Source organism: Coloeus monedula (assembly GCF_965178545.1).
Source record: "Coloeus monedula genome assembly, chromosome: 3".
Classification (NCBI taxonomy): Eukaryota; Metazoa; Chordata; class Aves; order Passeriformes; family Corvidae; genus Coloeus; species Coloeus monedula.
In genome coordinates, this window is record NC_138783.1 from 85,103,351 (window position 1) to 85,120,313 (window position 16,963).

At 38.0% G+C, this 16,963-nt stretch overlaps 1 protein-coding gene across 1 annotated transcript; it reads left to right on the forward strand.

Annotated features, from left to right (window-relative positions):
* Positions 1–3,024: 3,024 nt before the first annotated feature.
* Positions 3,025–16,311, forward strand: LOC309570824 (interleukin-5 receptor subunit alpha-like; the record flags this gene model as incomplete). Its single annotated transcript, XM_082277836.1, has 10 exons — positions 3,025–3,127; positions 3,473–3,627; positions 3,762–3,909; positions 4,443–4,551; positions 4,636–4,823; positions 6,843–6,979; positions 8,476–8,620; positions 12,410–12,497; positions 13,665–13,752; positions 16,183–16,311. The coding sequence occupies 10 exons, from the start codon at positions 3,025–3,027 to the stop codon at positions 16,309–16,311; spliced, it is 1,290 nt and encodes a 429-aa protein (XP_082133962.1).
* Positions 16,312–16,963: the final 652 nt, after the last annotated feature.

The window sequence follows — 16,963 nt, forward strand, 5'->3', positions numbered from 1 at the left end:
CTTTTGCATTTAGGAGGATATAATAATCAGACCCAGAAATTTTTCAAAAATAGCTTTATTCTAACATATGTATGGTGTGGATTTAAAATTAAACAGTTTATTTTCCTGCCACTTGAACTAACAGCTCTTAAGTTTTTCAAAACTTGTTTTAGCTATTTTCATTTTTTCTCTCTCTGACTGCCTACTTCCCAAATTCACCAGGTGGGCTTTCTACAAACAATGTCTGCAGCTGCAGTGGTGGATGGGCTGGCAGCTCCCCTCAGTTCCCTTCCCTTCCCTTTCTCTTACTCCAACAACCCACTACTGTAAACCAGACATTACTGGGCACCAACTAACAGGTATTGGCTGTAGTTGAAGCTCAGAAATGAAAGAAATGTGATTAAAAAAAAAAAAAAAAAGTAGTAAAATATGTTGGGTTTTTTTAATAATTTTTTAAGAAAACCCCATTTTTGACAGGACTCTACTTGGAAAGAACTTAGGGTTTTTTTTAGTTTTTTTTTTTCTTTATGGTTATTTTTCAGATGATTTAGACTGTTGAGATAATTTCTATCCTACTAGATTAACTGGACTGTCTGCAAGTATATTTGGCTAGTGTACATTTTCTCAGAGACAAAAGAACCAGAGAGCCTTATCAGAAAAAATATGTCAGGCAATGAATTTTATTTTGCACATCGTTGACTGAATTTCAGCACCATGCTCAAAGCTCTTTGGAGCACAGAATGAGGAACGCAAAGTCCTGTCTGCACATGTCTGAGAAGAAATATTCTGTCTTTCAGCTCATCTATGCTGGCATAAATGAAAATATGTGTTCTTTGACAAGTTGTGAATCAAGAGCTTTTTATGTATGGACAGCTTTTTGTCCCCTCCAGGTCACTTTGGGTGTAATTATGCTGCAGTGCTTTCACTTCACTGTTTTCTGTGGACTAATTAATTGTATATAAATATAATAAATACCCTTTGGGGTCAGCCCAGCTGTCCTTCTGCTGTTTTTCCTGAAGCAGTGACAACAGGAGACATTACTCAGAAATAATCCACAACTCTGGCCACCTCCTGCAGCCCATTCTCTAAGCAGTCCCCCAGCACCTACAGCTCCTGAATTAGGGATGTGAGCTTGTGCATCCATCTCTAATACTTTTTGGTAGCTTTCCATGTACCTGCTTTGAATGCATTTGCCTGGTCCTACTTGCAGCCTGCTCACAGTGGCCACCATCACAGCATCAGTGGGAGAAGGTGCAAGAGTTCATTGCACACTGAGTGGAGAAGTGCCTCTCAGTACTGTACAAAAGGTACTCCTAGGAGCAGCTCATCTCAGGGAAACAGCACTGGTCTCACCTGACATGTCTTTCTCTGACTCAGGGTGGTTGGCTTTTTCCTAAGTTTGTTCAGACTTACTTCAAAAATCTTCCTTGTCTGCCCCTGTTTGTCCTCTCTCCACCTAAATGCATTTATATTGCTGCACAGATTATGTCCATTTTTGTTTCTAACATCAAAAGTTGTTGCTACTGTAAGATTTATTTTGTTCCTTTTCCTGTTCCACATCCCTTTTTGACTTGTGTTTTCAAAAAAAGGTCATGTTAATATTAGCCACAAATATTTTAACTGGCTTAGTGTTTTCCATCCTCATTTTTCCCTTTCTGCTAATTTAAATAAAGTACTTACATGTTCCTAGGACTGTTTTTGATTGCACCATTCCATGGAGAGGGATGAGCCACTACATGTTTAATAGTAAACCATCAAAATCTCCTTGTTTTTATTTTATATTTTCCCTGACTTTTTCTTTTGCCACACACCATACTATTCCCTCTCCAGAGAATTAGAATTGGCTTCTTACCTGGGCACATCAAGCAGGAGAATTTACTCTTTTTTTCACTGGCCATGTGCATAGTGTGACTTTCATACTACAGCTGCTGCTGGTGCTACAACTGAGATCACTCCAGAATGACCCAGATGGGGAAACCTCTGCCTTACATTTTTTGTTATGATTTTTTCACAGCATTTCCTAAACGATGGCAGCATTCATTAAGTGGTCTCTTTTTCACTGCATTGTGACAAAATAGCATTATAAAATCTGTATATGTATGTATTTTTAAATGTGTTTCTTTTTTTCCAGGAAACCTCACTGCAGATTTTTTTTATGTGCTGAACATTCCCACATTTTCCTCTGCATGACCAGTGCCCCTTATCAGCCAAGGTATTGTGAACATTTTGATATGATTCCAGGTGTTGATCCCTGGAATCAATATGTCTGGGAATTCAAAAGTGAAGAAAATCAGAGCCAAGATAAATCAGTTAGTGAGTGAAAGTCTCTGAACACGGGGGCATATGAACACAGGAGGTCTCAAATGTTGTTTTACATTAAAGCAACCTTTGGATGAATACTCACCCTTCAGAGAAACAGCAATGTTGTCTTGCTAAAACCAGGTTTGATCAGTCTGAATCTGTTTGCTCACTGTATTCCAAATTTAGCAAACACCTGAAATACTCTTGCTGATACTCACTTTTTCAAATGGCAGGATTCATCTCTTCTTACAGCTCATATGCTCCTAAACCAGATAAATCACAGTCTAGAAATGACAGCTCTGTACAGTCACAAGAGGCTGGATAACACACACAAGTAGAGCTACTGGGCTTGTATCTAGCGATGGTTATGTCAGGTGGGCCCTACCTAAACTGCTTGCAGTGTCAGTAGTGTTGTATCTGTGGTCTTGGCTTGCAATCAAAGCTGTGCTGTCACTCAAAACCAGTGCACTACAGCCCACGTCCTCTCTGGCCCCAGCACCCAGTTAAAGAGTGGCCTTGAATGCAAACATCCTGGGAATAGCAGGCACCAATCAACAAGACCTGTCAAACATATGTCATTTCATATTTACTTTTTGTATTTTAGACATTTTTAAGCATCTATGTGACCCTTTCCTAATATTTTACAGATGAAAAATGAAAATGTCATGTTCTAACTGTTTTTTCAACCAAACTTGGAACTGAAGAGTCTCAGTTTCTTCAGACCTGTGGCCCAAAGCATTTGCTATGGCACGTGTTACAGTCATTCCTGTTCTGCTGATATTAAGCTTTTTCCAGCATAAGGCACTGTTTTCCACTATTCTGGCAAGTGGACAACAAGACATAAAGGGTAAGTAAAGTATTACGTAACAGTTCATCCTGTGTTAACCATCCCAGATGCCTAATCTGAACTTGTCAAGGCATTTTCTACAGCCCATAGAAAGAAACAGAGACCTGCAGTAGGAGAGGTGTCCAAGACAGGCAGAAATGAATCAGTTAATTTTGAGAGCTGCAAAGAGCAGAAAGATTCTCACTGCTGAAAATCATATTCCGCAAAGCTCAGAAATTCCTGTTCCACGCAAGAACAGTGGTCCTGGTAGAGCTACTGGGCATGCAAGCCTCACTGATAGACAATTCCTTTGTGTACACAGTGGAGGATCCTCTCTTTCTTTGTGCAATACCATTGTAATTGCAGATGCACTTGGACTACGTAATGTTCTGTGGATGACCAAGAATGATTCAAGAGTTATTTTGTCCTGGAACAATAACCTGACAAAAGAAGAAACCAAGAAATACACTGTGAAGTATATTTTGATTTACAAGTTCTTCAATACCACTAAGGAAAGGAAAGTAAGTTCTTCAGAGGTTGCATATAGTTCAAAGTGAAATAATATATTGCATCATTCAGTAGATGAATTTGCATAATTTCCCTTTCAATACTTAGAACTGCCTACCTTCATGGAATTTCTTCCTCCTCCTTTTAGGAAAGACTGCAGGAGAAGGAAAAGATAATACATCTTAAGTTACATTCTGGTTTTAATGCTAAAGTTAAGACACAACTTTTTGCAAAAGAAACAGAAGACATAATTAAGGAGAGTGACTGGACAGAATTTACTTACGAGGCACCTCCAGGTCAGCTATTTCCTACTTGTTGTTAAGACGTCCAAGCATTTATGATAATGGCCTGCCTTACTTGGAGATTTTCTGAAATTTGATTATTATCTTCTGCTACTTTTTTTTTGTACAGATATGTTAAGAATACGGTTCATAATACCTTGAGATATTGCAGAATTATTTCCTTTTTTAGATGTATCCAGATTCAGAAAACTCCAGCTCTGCTGAGCAAGATGTCAGTATGACCCAAACACTCTTTCCATTTTCCCTAGCAACTCATTTCTCATGAAGATTGCCTTCTGTATCACATGATTTCAGCAAATCTTAAAAGAGCAGAGCTTTTAATTTAAGTGGGTTAGTAAGGCTCTTGTGGTAGTAGCAGCTTCCCAGTTTTCACTGTCTAAAAAGCAAAAAGACCTATTTTTTCTCACATAGGACTTCTTCATGCTTCTAGAAATAAGCCTATATAATGGGTTTGTAAAGGCAACCATCATGCTGTTATTAGGAAATCAATGTAAAATAAACATGACTCTTACATTTCTTTGTTCCAGTCTACATTCAGAATCTTTCGTGCATCATATACAACATTTCTTTTTTCAATTGCACCTGGCGCATCAAAGCAGAAGCTCCTGAAGATATCCAGATCTTTACCTCATACAGGTAAGGATGTCTAGCAAAATAAGTATGAAACCATGATTTTGGACCTAAGACTTTTTTTAAAAAAATTATATTTCCTTCTCACAGACATGTAGGAAAAGTTTTTGGATGCCACCAGTATATAAAAAATGCATGGAAGAAAAATATCGGATGCTACATGAAAAAAATGCATTTCCAACCATCAAGGAAAATAAATTTAAATATAACTGTAAGAAATTTGAGAAATAGTTCAAGAGGACTGTCTTATTACAAAGCTTTCACACCTCAGACAATAGGTAATAATTGTCTATTATTGTCTATTATGAAAAGTTTATTAATTGGTTACTTCATGGAAAGCAAAAAAGGAAATAGGCGTGACAAAGTCATAATATTAACTCTAACTATTTAGGCATCCATCTCAGTGTGAATGTTACCCAAAGATTAAATAAAATGGATTATGGCTGAAGGCTTTTAATTTTTTTCTCTGATTTAATAACGTTGCTTATCTATAATTTTAATTAAAAGAAAAGATAGGCTAATGTGAGAAAACAATATTTTAAATCATTATACCCTTGTTTCTCTTTGTGTTTTCTTTTCTATCCTGTTTTTTTATAGTGCTGAGCAAGTATGATAAAAAAAATCGCATAAATAATCACAAGTCTCATTTATAACCTGAATTTAAGAATATGAATGTTCTCTAACATTAGTAGCATTTTTATTTATTTTTTAAGTTAAAAATATCTTGGCAGTTATTTTTAATTATCAACAGTTTTGAATAATCATATAAAATTACTTTTCCTAACTTCTCTGGGAAGTTTGAATTAATCTCATGGGTAAGAAATTCACCTGAATTTTAGCAAAGATTGCAGATTCAGGTGCCTTTTAAGTCATTAACATGTTGATCATATTCCAGACCTGAAACCTGGGAATCGGTTATAGCTCAAGGGATAGCAAAAATATAATTCAAAACTCTAAAAATTTATTCTGAGTTAGATCTCATTTAATATTTTCTAAGACATTAGAAGTTTTTGCTTTACCTAAAGCTTTACACTGCAATCAGAGCTGGCTATAAGCTGACATATGACAAAAGGATGAGAAGCTGCCTATTCTTGATATCCTTACAGAAGGGACACATGGTCTAGGAACAGTGCTGCAGACACTAAACAAAAAATCCCTGGTTCTTACTCTTCTCATGGCCCATGACTCTTCATGGCTCATGGTGTGCCCCCACCCTCAAAGGCTGCTAGAGCAAGCACAGCAGCTGCACGGACCAGTCGTGCTGCCACTCCCCCTCTGCCTCTCCCTGGCTTTTCTCACTGGTGCCACACTGCAGCTGTGTCATCCCCAGACCGCGCTGACCCTGTCTGCAGAAATTTGCTGTGAACTTCTGCCTCTGCTGGGAGGGCTTTTTCAGAAAACTCCAGCTGGAGTTCTTCCTTTCACAGCAATGCAGCAGCAGCTGGGAAGGACTGAGGATGCCTGAGTACCAAGCACACACTGAGGATCAGTGCCCTAACATGCTAAAAAACTGTAGACTTGCTGATATAAATCCAAGGCTAAAATCCTAGGGACCCAAACACCCCTTGCTTCCAATCCTGTACTTCCTCCATAGCAAGTGCTTGCCTGCTCCTTTACAGGAGAGAGAAAGAGAGATATTTCTTTAGCATCTGCAGAAATCTTCATGTATTGAATCAGACAGGTTCTCTGGGCAACAGGTTGTTCAGAGGGGTTGTGGATGCCCCATCCCTGGAAGTGTTCAAGGACAGGTTGTAAGGGGGTTTGAGCAACCTGGTCCAGTGGGAGGTGGCCCTGCCCATGGCAGGGGATTTGGAACTAGATGGTTCTTAAGGTCCCTTCCAACCCAAACCCTTCTGAGATTCTGTGAGGGCTTTCCAAATGGCTCTTCCGTAACCCCTCCGTGAGAGATGAAATTCCATTTTTTTCAAAGTAATAACACTGGGCCTGTGGGTAGACAAAACACGTGTCTTACGTGAAATGGAGCCAGTAGCAGACTCGAGGTGTCCTCCACACTGATTCCAGACAGAGCCTGCTTGTCCTGTCCATTCTTGCTGCCTTCCTAGAAAGATATGTGAAAACCCCCCACTCTGTCCCTTTATTTTGAGACACTTAGTGAACAGCAACTTCAAAGAAAATGTGTCACTCACTGAATGTCTCCTTTCATTTGGGTGTGGCCAGCTACAAAATACTCAGCTGTGTATTTTAAGTATTTATGTACTTTCATTTGTTTTACATCAGTTTAAATATGAGAAAGAGCATGAGGTACAGAAGGTCTCTCTGGGTTCTTTATTTTTCAGAGAAGCTGAACCCACCAATCAACGTCTCAGTTTCCCTTGAAAACAGAAATATTAAAATTCACTGGAAACCTCCACCTACTATTGGTTCGGCAAGGAAAAAGTGTTTTTTGTATCAAGTGAAAATATCCGATCATAAGGTAATCAGTCTTTTCTAGTACACTTGGTCTGTATAATATGACTTCCATAAAAACAAGGCATCCCTCAAACTTAACAGAATTGAATCTCAAACAAACTTTAAAGAAATCCCATTGTCTTTAATGAATAATCCTACTTGTTTTTCTGGTAAAAAAGTGAAAAATCAATACATTTTATGAAACCTTTCAGAGTCAGGCTTGCATTGAAGCAAATTGAATGTTTTTTTCTTCTAAATTAAATTTGAATTGTACATTAGTATCACATAGACTGTATTGACTTTTTTATTATAGAAAAAGAAGTGTTGTCTGAAAGCTAGGAAAGGTTGTCAAGTACCATGGGAAACAAGATTAGGATTTGAAATGTTAGTTAATTCTGAAATCAACAAAGTGAAATTCAGTAACAAGGAAAATCCTATGATTAGGAAATACAGGTCAAATATGTCAACACAAAATGAGGAATTAAAATATAGGCGTCAACACAGAAGAAAAAAGGTCTGTGGATTACACTGAACCACAAACTGAGTCAATCATTCTGTATTTTTAGGCAAGGGTCAACTGTTATTCAAGTTTATATGACTAGCACATCACATGTAAGATGTAGGTTGTGACTAATTTGCCTGTCTAGATGCTGAGTTTCACCTGAAGTTTCATACTGTGCTTTGGGCACCCCAAAATAACAATAGACACCAGAACTGGGAAAGTCTTAAAGGGAAGGGAAAGAAGTGCTGTGGTACACAGGGCCAAATCCACACCACACCAGTCAGTATGAGGAGAAGAGTCACCGAAAAAGACACTAAGGAAGCAAAGATTCCATGCCTCTCTGTCTATGAGATTCATACTTTCTACTTCTTTGCAACCTTCCAACATCACTTTTCATTTGTACAAGCAAGAGGGTTTTTTTTTTTTTTCATTCCTTCTTAAATTCTTAACATTGTTTATTTAAAGAAGTTTGCTTCAGTTTTCAAAAGTGGTGGATGATTTAGAGATCCCTCTGCTTTAAACTCCACCACTCCATGTTTGGGCTTGATCTTTTGAAGTGATGTTTTTTTCATAGGCACAATTAAAGATGTTTCAGGACAGTCACAAAAATAGTGGACATCCTTCAGCTGAAAAATGCAAGATTTTATTCTACCAAAGAAGCAAGTATACTACACCACCCACATCAAAATCTTGAAACTTACAGTTCCACAGTTACTGTGTTTGTCCTATATTTGATGTGATAAAAAATGAAAGGGGAATCAGTGTTTTCAAATTCTTAATTTCCTGCCATAAATTAGACTGTTTCCACCTTATCAGTTCCAGTCTCTCTTCATGTTCAGTTCTGAGTTTTAACACACATCAGATAAAAATCAAATTGTGTCTGGACATAAGAACTTGTTCTGAAAAATCTCTTCCTACTAGTTAAAGATGTAAATAGTAGTATTTGGCATCTCTAGTTTATATCTGTTTGCAGTGCAATGAAAATCATTTAAAATAATCCCCTAAACCTCTCTTGATAGATTGTAAATGTCACTGCAGAGAACTATAAGTATCCATTTCATAAGCCAACAAAAAAATGTGCAGTACAAGTGAGGGTAAAGAAAGAGATTTGCATAGCAAACAAGATCTGGAGTGAATGGAGCGAACCAGTATTTATTCATGATGGTAAGTCATCATGTACTTACTTTTCATAGTTGTTATTATGAGTTATGTTATTACCATTCAATACATTTACTTCATTATTGCTTCTGTTCTTCTCCAGGCTGTTATTGGGTCATAACAGCCCCTAAGGGTCCATGGCACACACCAGGCTTACACAGCTCTGCTGTAGGGAAGGAGAGTCCTTAGTCTGAGTTCTACTTCCCTGGTCTTTACAGAGCTGTTCACCTGAGTTAAATTACACCTGACTCTTGACAGCCTTTAGGAAACAATAATGGTCACCAGCTGACAAAATCCCAACACCACCATCCCCCCACCCTGCTGCATTGCCCTGCAAAGGACAGCCCAAGCATCTCTAAAAATGCTTTCAACTACAGTTAGTAAGCCAAGAAATCCACAAAAGTCATAACATTCATCAAACCACATAGTCTTTAAGGACTAAGTCTAAGATTTCTTTCATTACACTGGTGGAAAAATTTCTTATCTGACAGAGGTAGGAAACGGTTTAGCTCTCATTTAAACATATGTGCTCTGGCCCCAACAGCTCACTACAGCACAAAGTAACCAAGAGCCTTGCAATAGTTTGCCTTCACCCCCTATGAGGACATTTTAACATTGGTGTGCTTGCAAAGGAAACTTTTTCCTTCCTTGATGAGAAAAATGCCTCCACATGCAGAAGCTTCCTGACATCAGATTAGGCAGAGGGCAAGAAGTACAATGTGTGATTATGTATTTATAGAAAGAAGCTTGTGTCTGTGTGTTGACATGCAAAAAAAATTACAGTATTATTGGTAGTAAAACAAAATAAGTATTGTTATTTAATGCAACAGACTGTGTATTTTGGAATATGTCTTTTTGATCTTTGAGCTTCAAATACATATTTATCTGAGGACAGGAAACGCCAGGCCAGCCATTATTACTTTTGAAATGGATTGAATGTAAATTCAGTTATAGACTTCCTGGATATTGGCTGCCTACTCCATCAGATGCCTCACTTTATCCCACTAGTCTTCTGAAACCTTTTTTGTCCCAAATTCATTCATTTTAATTCAAAAGCATTCCACTTGTGAAATTGCTGTAGAGAGAGATACCTAATTGCCCTTCATGCTCACTGTGGTGAAGGAAATAATTTTTCAGGCCACAAGAGTCTTGAGTTCCTCTTTAGAGATTCCCCTTTCTTCTCAGTAAAGACAGAGAGAGTTTAGGACCACTGCATGGCCTAGGAGGGGTCTGCCTGGTCTGTCTGTCTGGCATCAGGCCAGACACATCTGATGTGTAGATAGGGGAAATCAGAAGAGTTTTTCTGGGTGGAGGCATATAGATTTACTTGCTCCCTGCCAGCCTTTCACCAGAAGAAGGAAATGGAATTGAAAAGGCACCCATTCCAGTTCCAGCCTACCAAACCTTGCTCCCAGCATCTGTCACTCTCTTTTAGCTGTTTTCAACACTGCTGCTTTCCCAGCTTCCTCTACAGATGTTGCTGAGGTTCAGTGATCACAGCGTGTTTCCTCCACTTCAGAAAAGTTTATGATGGACAAGACCACCATGGCACATAAGCTGTAAAATCTGCATGTGTTCAGTGCAGCATGATGACTTACCCTGGAGTGTACTGCACGTGGTGCAGCCATTTCCCTCCTTCCTACTCAGGAAGAATCAGTGGCTCTTATAAAATGAATCTATGGAGATGTTCCACTGTATGGTCAGGTGCTCAGGCAAATCTCTTTAAATACATTCTTTGATGCCCAGACAAATTTTTCTGTCCATTTTATTCTGTATTCTGTGGAAATTATTCTGTCTGCTTCTAATTGGAACATGTTTAAATAGACATTATTCAAGTAACCCAAAAAGAAGACTGTCCATTCAGTAATTTTGTTTTGAGATGTATCAATTGTGCAGGATCTCTTTCTACTGAAAGTCTTGAAGAAGCATGGCATGACCATGCCATTTTGTTTGCTTCTCCATGACATTCCACTGCTTCATCTAGGAAATGTGCAATATTTCTTTAAGAATTCATTTTAAAAAGGCATTTTAGCCTTCATTTAAAAAAAGCTGAAACATCAAAATGAAATAACATAATTCAAAACATAACTAAAATATTTGTTCTGAAATGTTCCTTTGACATGAAAAGAATTTGCTAATTTTCTCATGGGAAAAACATTAATTCTCCATTGGAATTAGCATATGCCCTTGAAAAAAAACCTTACAATTTAACCTGAACTGAGCTGTTTACTAGAGAAACTTTCTGCTAAAAAAAGAAATGTTTAATCAGCTTTATTCATATGTAGAAACTTGAAATAATTGGTCTAATTTTTAGAGCTGATGAGCATTCATAGATCACTTTGAAGTTAGTAGTAATTCAGAAGTGTTCTGCATTTTTGCAAACCAAGCCACTTGTTTTGGTTTGAAAGTTCTGTTATTTCTGTCAAACTTAAAGCATTTGCATCTGAAAAAAACCCACCATGAAATGGTCTACCCAGAAGAATATATGTGCTTCATTTTCTTACTGCTTTCCAAAACGCAAGAAGCAAGGAAGCAGGAGAAGCAAACATCTTTGTGGTTCAGCTGATAATAAGAACAGAGCTTCCTCTTCTCCTGGGTGTGTGCATGATACAGGGTTAGCACAATGATGCAGAGCAATTACCACAAACAAAAAAAATATCTACTACACAGTCCAGAGGTTGTTCAGAATAAGTTTTCTGAGCCCTCATCTCAGAAAGCAAGCAGAAAATAACTTCCTTTTCCTCTTAGAGTGAATAAAGAGTAGTTTTGTACTTTACAGAATATAAAGCATATTCTGGTAAGTTCTGCCCACAAGATTTTCTTTGTTTCATACCAAACTTGTGGAAATAGATGCATTCAAACTCAGAATGTTTGTTCCATTCTTTTGTTCTTTGATTTTTACCTAGATTAATCCTAAAACAACGCTTTAACTGGCCTCAGACTATTACCATTTTAAGAGCTGTCCTTGCCTGTTTTTCTTCAAAGTACTTTGTTAAAACCAATCCAAACTAGTTGTGGTTCTAAAGCTAAATAGTTTTGCCAGAAAATTTGCCAGAAGAACATTTCTGAGTCAAACAAATACATTGTTATTTTGGTATTTTGGGTATTTTGGAGGAAGAAATGCAAGGTAAAGAGCAGTAGTATTTGTTAACAGTGTAAATATGTATTGATACCATTTCTTTAGGACTACGCTAAGCAGGGTTAAAAAGGCAAGTGTAACAGAAACCAAATGCTGCTTCTTGAATCAAAGAGAATATTTGGTTTGACAAAATGCTTTTATTTTCATTTTGTCCTAAATCAGTTACAGCTGTGAAGTGGTGAGGAGGCAGGAGCAGGAACTCACGGTGTGTGGAGATGGGAGGTAGCAACAGTAGGAACTCAGGAGCTGCTGGAGCAGAAGTACCAATAGTAGATGGACAGAGGGTTTGATTCAGAGGAATTAAGGACTTATGGAGGTATCCAGTGGCAGGACAGGCCATGCCTGCATATGAGAGAAGAATTCTAGGAAAGGAGGGAATGGAGTCTATTGCAGAGGAATGAAGCAAGAGGAAGTGCTAGACAAAGGCAGCAGCAAGGCCAAGGGCTAAAATGAGGAAGGAACAGTGCTGAAGTCAGAAGCCCTTTCCCCCTAAAAAGAATTTCCAGGAAATGTTTCTTTAAATCTGTGACAGTTCAGGAATAATGCAATATTTATGTATCCATATGTAATTCAACCATTTATGAACTACCCTAGCCTCTTCCATATATTTAACATTACTTTTCCCTCTCCTTTTTTTTTTCTTTTTTATTTTTAAGAAAAGACAGTAGATATCTTGCTGCTAAGCCTCGCATTGTTTTGTCCTCTGATTTTTCTTGGAGGTCTGCTGATATATGCATGTAGAAGGTACTGTACATTTCTGGGTGGTTGTATAAATTTCTGGTGGAAGAGGGGTCAGGATGAAGGTAAACCATACAGTGGACAAAAGTGAAACACAGATCTTCTCAGATAAATTATGTTTACATGAAGCAGTTAATTGTGCATTTCCAACTACTAACAAATTGGCATTATGACCTAGTGTAAGACACTGAGACTTATAACTCTTCTCTCACACCTCCTACCACAATCCCCTGCAGATTCAGTCTCCCACTCTCAGATGCCTTTCTGCCACTATAAATGACATCTTTTAATCTTACTCTGACAGCTGCCCCTCTATCCTCAGTGTGGCTTTACCCCATGCTTTCACAGGTTCTGCATTAAAGGCCACCAATATTAATCAGGCCAAAGATGAACTGCATGTCATGCTGTCCAATTTCATTTCATAATCCATGGGTGTTATGAAAAAAGTCTTTTACTCTAAGCTGGACAGTTTACAAGAAATAAATAAAAAAGGGAAGTCAGGCTGATAGAAGGAATTTCCTTTGCTGTGCTATTAATACTATTAGTAGAGCAAAGTAATAGTAGTGGCCCTAGACCCACGAACAGTTAATTCTGCCAACTGTCTCTATGCCACTACTGTTCTGCCTGGCTATATAGCTTTCCTATTGGCATGGCAGCAAAGGCTTTCTTGAACTGAGAAATAAACTTGTGCAGGATAGGATGATAACTCAAGATACCTTTATATTTGGAAGGTACAATATGTAAATGAAACCTCTATTAAAAGTAAACTTATTCTTTAATTAATGACTAATTATTACTCCTGATTTGTATAGAAGAAGTTATCAATTTTTAACTATGGAAAGAACACATCGGACAAATTTGTTAAGCTATAGACACAGTAGCAGGCCACAAGTTCTCACTTTGCTCGGAAATAAATATTTGTGTAGAAATCACAGGTTTTCATATACCCATCCAGACCTTTTAAAACTCTTGCAGGTTAGAAACCAGTCAGGCTGAAGAAGAGCCAGGGAAAATGTTGAGAAAAGTGTCTACAGTGAAAAAAAAAAAAAATTTTTAATGGCTTTAGAAATAGTAGATGCCTGTCTTGGAATTGGAATATATATTACAAAGCATTAATGTCTGATCTGTTCCAGCAGACAAGAATAGTCATGTGCCTGTATCACTGTCTTGCAGGTATAGATGCCTGGAAGTTATAACCACGCCTGTTCCACATCCTTCAGATAATATCAAAACATGGTTAGCAGATGAGACTCACCACGAGGTAGTGTGGCTTTTTTCTCTCACTACATTGACATGCATGGTATTACTTGCAATCAGAATGGTACAACATTGCATTTGGAGCAGCAAGTAATTAAAAAAAAAAAAAAGGGGGGGGGGGAGGGGGGGGGAAGGTATGTACAACACTTGTAGTGAAGCCAGAAGAGAGCAGAGAACTTGTGGAGGTTATGGGACAATGATCTCAGTAGACAGGATTGAGAAAATCCTCAGGGGACTAAAATGTCTAGTGTGCCTCAAGGTGTTTCAGCATATCCACACTCAGTGGGCCAACATTTTAAGGAGAGATCACCCTGAGTCCCTGAAGAATAGTCAGTTATGGGATACTGTACATGTAAGCATGTAGGCCAGTTATCAAGAGGAATTTTTTGTGGAGATCTGCGAGTCATTGCATATGCTGTAGTAAATGTGCACATTTTTACAGCAAGAAGGAGGAGGCTCCACAATGTGTGCAATATAACCCAGCTGTGTCCCTGCTGCAGGACAAAGCCATATGCAGAGGTGCTTACTTTGGAAGAGCTGATGCCCTCTAAGTTCGGATGCTGTCTTATCCCATGTCAGATTACAAATCTTTAGTCAACTTGGCAAAAAAAAGACTAAATATTTACAATATTTTTGTGACTGTCATTAATGGAGCTCCTTAGCTTGCCCATTGAATGTTTCTTATTGCACTCTGTCATTGTGTGAGTTGCAGGAAAAAAAGTGCCAGTCAGGCAGTAGTTTAGATCTGTGTGACTCCAGAGAAACCACACAGTGAATTGTGTGTTAGAAGGCACAGTAAGATTGCTTCTTACCTGGTTCTGCAACATATGAGGAGAAAGCACAGGTGTGCCCAAACTGTGGTTTTTTTGGTGGAAAATACTATTAAAATAGAAAATTGGAATGAGGATTTTCTCTGCTCTATGTGCTCAAAATATTTGTTCAGAGCCTCTGCAGGATTTCTGTTAATTTTACTCTATCCTGCCATACTATTGTACTTACACTGCAATATCAAAATATCTTGTAATACCACATTCAGCAATTTAACTAGCAATTCCCAGTGGGTTCCCTTCTGCTGTTTTCTTTCCCAAGGGAAAGATGTATGTACGCCTTCCAATATTGTGGTTTGGGGTTTTTTTTTAATAATATATCTATGTGATTGCAAACTGACAGAAACCACAGATCATCTCAATCCAGGAATCATAATTTGAGCCGTGAGGCAAGAGGAATGGGTTGTTTTGTTTAATTTTATCTCCTCAAAACAAATTTATGGGGGAAATGATGTGCATATTCTATATAATCAAATGACTAATTACAAGATTGAAGTGTTTTGAACTTGCACCTAGAGTTCACTCCACAAGCCTTGGGACGGCTCCCCAGAGCAGACTGTGCTCCTCTTCTTCACTGCAGTCATCTCAGAAAAGCTCAAGAGCTGCAGAACTGGCCTGAAGCAAAGTCTCTTATTCTCAAGATTCAGAATAAATTCTATGACACTTCTGATCAATATAATTTGACCAAATTTGATGCTAAAGGTGCGATATTGATCCTGATCCCAGCTGGTTAAAGAGTATATTTACCACCTCTTCTGTGCAATAGTCCTTCTCACCCATTTTTACCAGTAATTGTGAGCAAATGAACTGATAATACCCATTGTGGCTATGGGCTGGCAGAATATAAAGAAAGTCACCATCCAGTTTATATTCTGCGTCTCCCCTCACATTAGAACTGGGTAAACTGCTATGTAGAGGGGTCTTTGTACTCCATATATAAACAAAATCCCACCACAATCAATAATCACCACAAAAACTATATTTGATGTTACTGACAGAGAAAGAAGCGTTTCTGTCCCCAAACTCTTACAAACACTAATAAACCTTTGACAGGAAGACTTCAGCAAATCTGGGTAATTACTGTCTGCATGATAGCAACAAATGACTCAGATGGCACTGTGATCTTGTGATTCAAGTGACTGTTGATGGCACTTCTAGGAAAGATAAATTAAATAATTCATATGGAACATATCAATATCTCATATATTGCTGACACACAAAGTAGCAAATACATTGGCTTTGGACACTCTGAAATATTCAAGACAACTGTGGAGAATGGTGCTGAGATAATCCATTTTATCCAACAAATAAATATAACCCCTGAAAGCAAGACTGTGCCTTAGACATAAACCCTAGGTACAGAGTCATGTCCTGGAGAGTGCCAAGCAATAAAATTGAGGCTCATAAAAACTAAGCAAATTTGCCTAAGAACAACTTATAGATTGAGAGAGAAATTAATATAATCCTTGTATTCCAGTTGCAGCAGAGTAAGTAACCTGTACTAATCCCAGATATATGCCAAATAAGTAGAGTGCTTGTAACAATATACAGAATTTTTAATATCACTGAATGCAGACGTTGTGCATAATGTAATTTTTATCCAACAGCAACATATGTCAATGCAAATGGAGATGCATTCAGAGTTTACTCTGGGAAGGCCAGAAGAGAACAGAGATGAGAACATTCAACTGCAGAAATGTTTGAAGGAATTCGTGTTAGAGGATCTACAGAGATGATACAACTTTTTTATCTGCATGCAAGTGTACCTGTCCATGAGGTGGACAATATTCTAACAGATCAGAGAACAGCTGATATGTGAGTTTGTCTGAGCCCAATAACTTGAACAGCTGATATGGGAGTTTGTCTGAGCCCAATAACTTGAAGTATTTTGTGCTCTGACAACATGAAACTCTTAAAATTAGCTTTGGATCACAAACACAATGCAGTATCTTGCAGTTTGTCTCCAAAAAACCTGATCTTCAGCCCACCAAAATTACAGCATCTCAGAAAATATGAATTAACATTGAGGTCCACTTGGGTTAAAATGAAATTAGCGTTTCATAATGCTACAATAGCTTCCAAGTACTGTCTGATAGATCAAGACAAGCCAAGAAAATTGGCTGTTCATACAAATCTCATACTAGCTATTCAACATCTGATTGGACAGGTCATGAGAAATGGTGGAAGCAGTGAACGTTTCTGGAAACAGCAAGAGAATCTCACAAGTGTTCTCTAAAACTCAAAAAAGATCCCTGAGTCACTGCATTGTGTAAGCACATATCAAGCAGAAAGAAGAGATATGTGTGAACACATAACATCTTTTAATGTTGAGGACTTTGCAGTTGGTAGAATAAGTAAAATGAGAAAACTTTAAATGAGGTAAAGAAA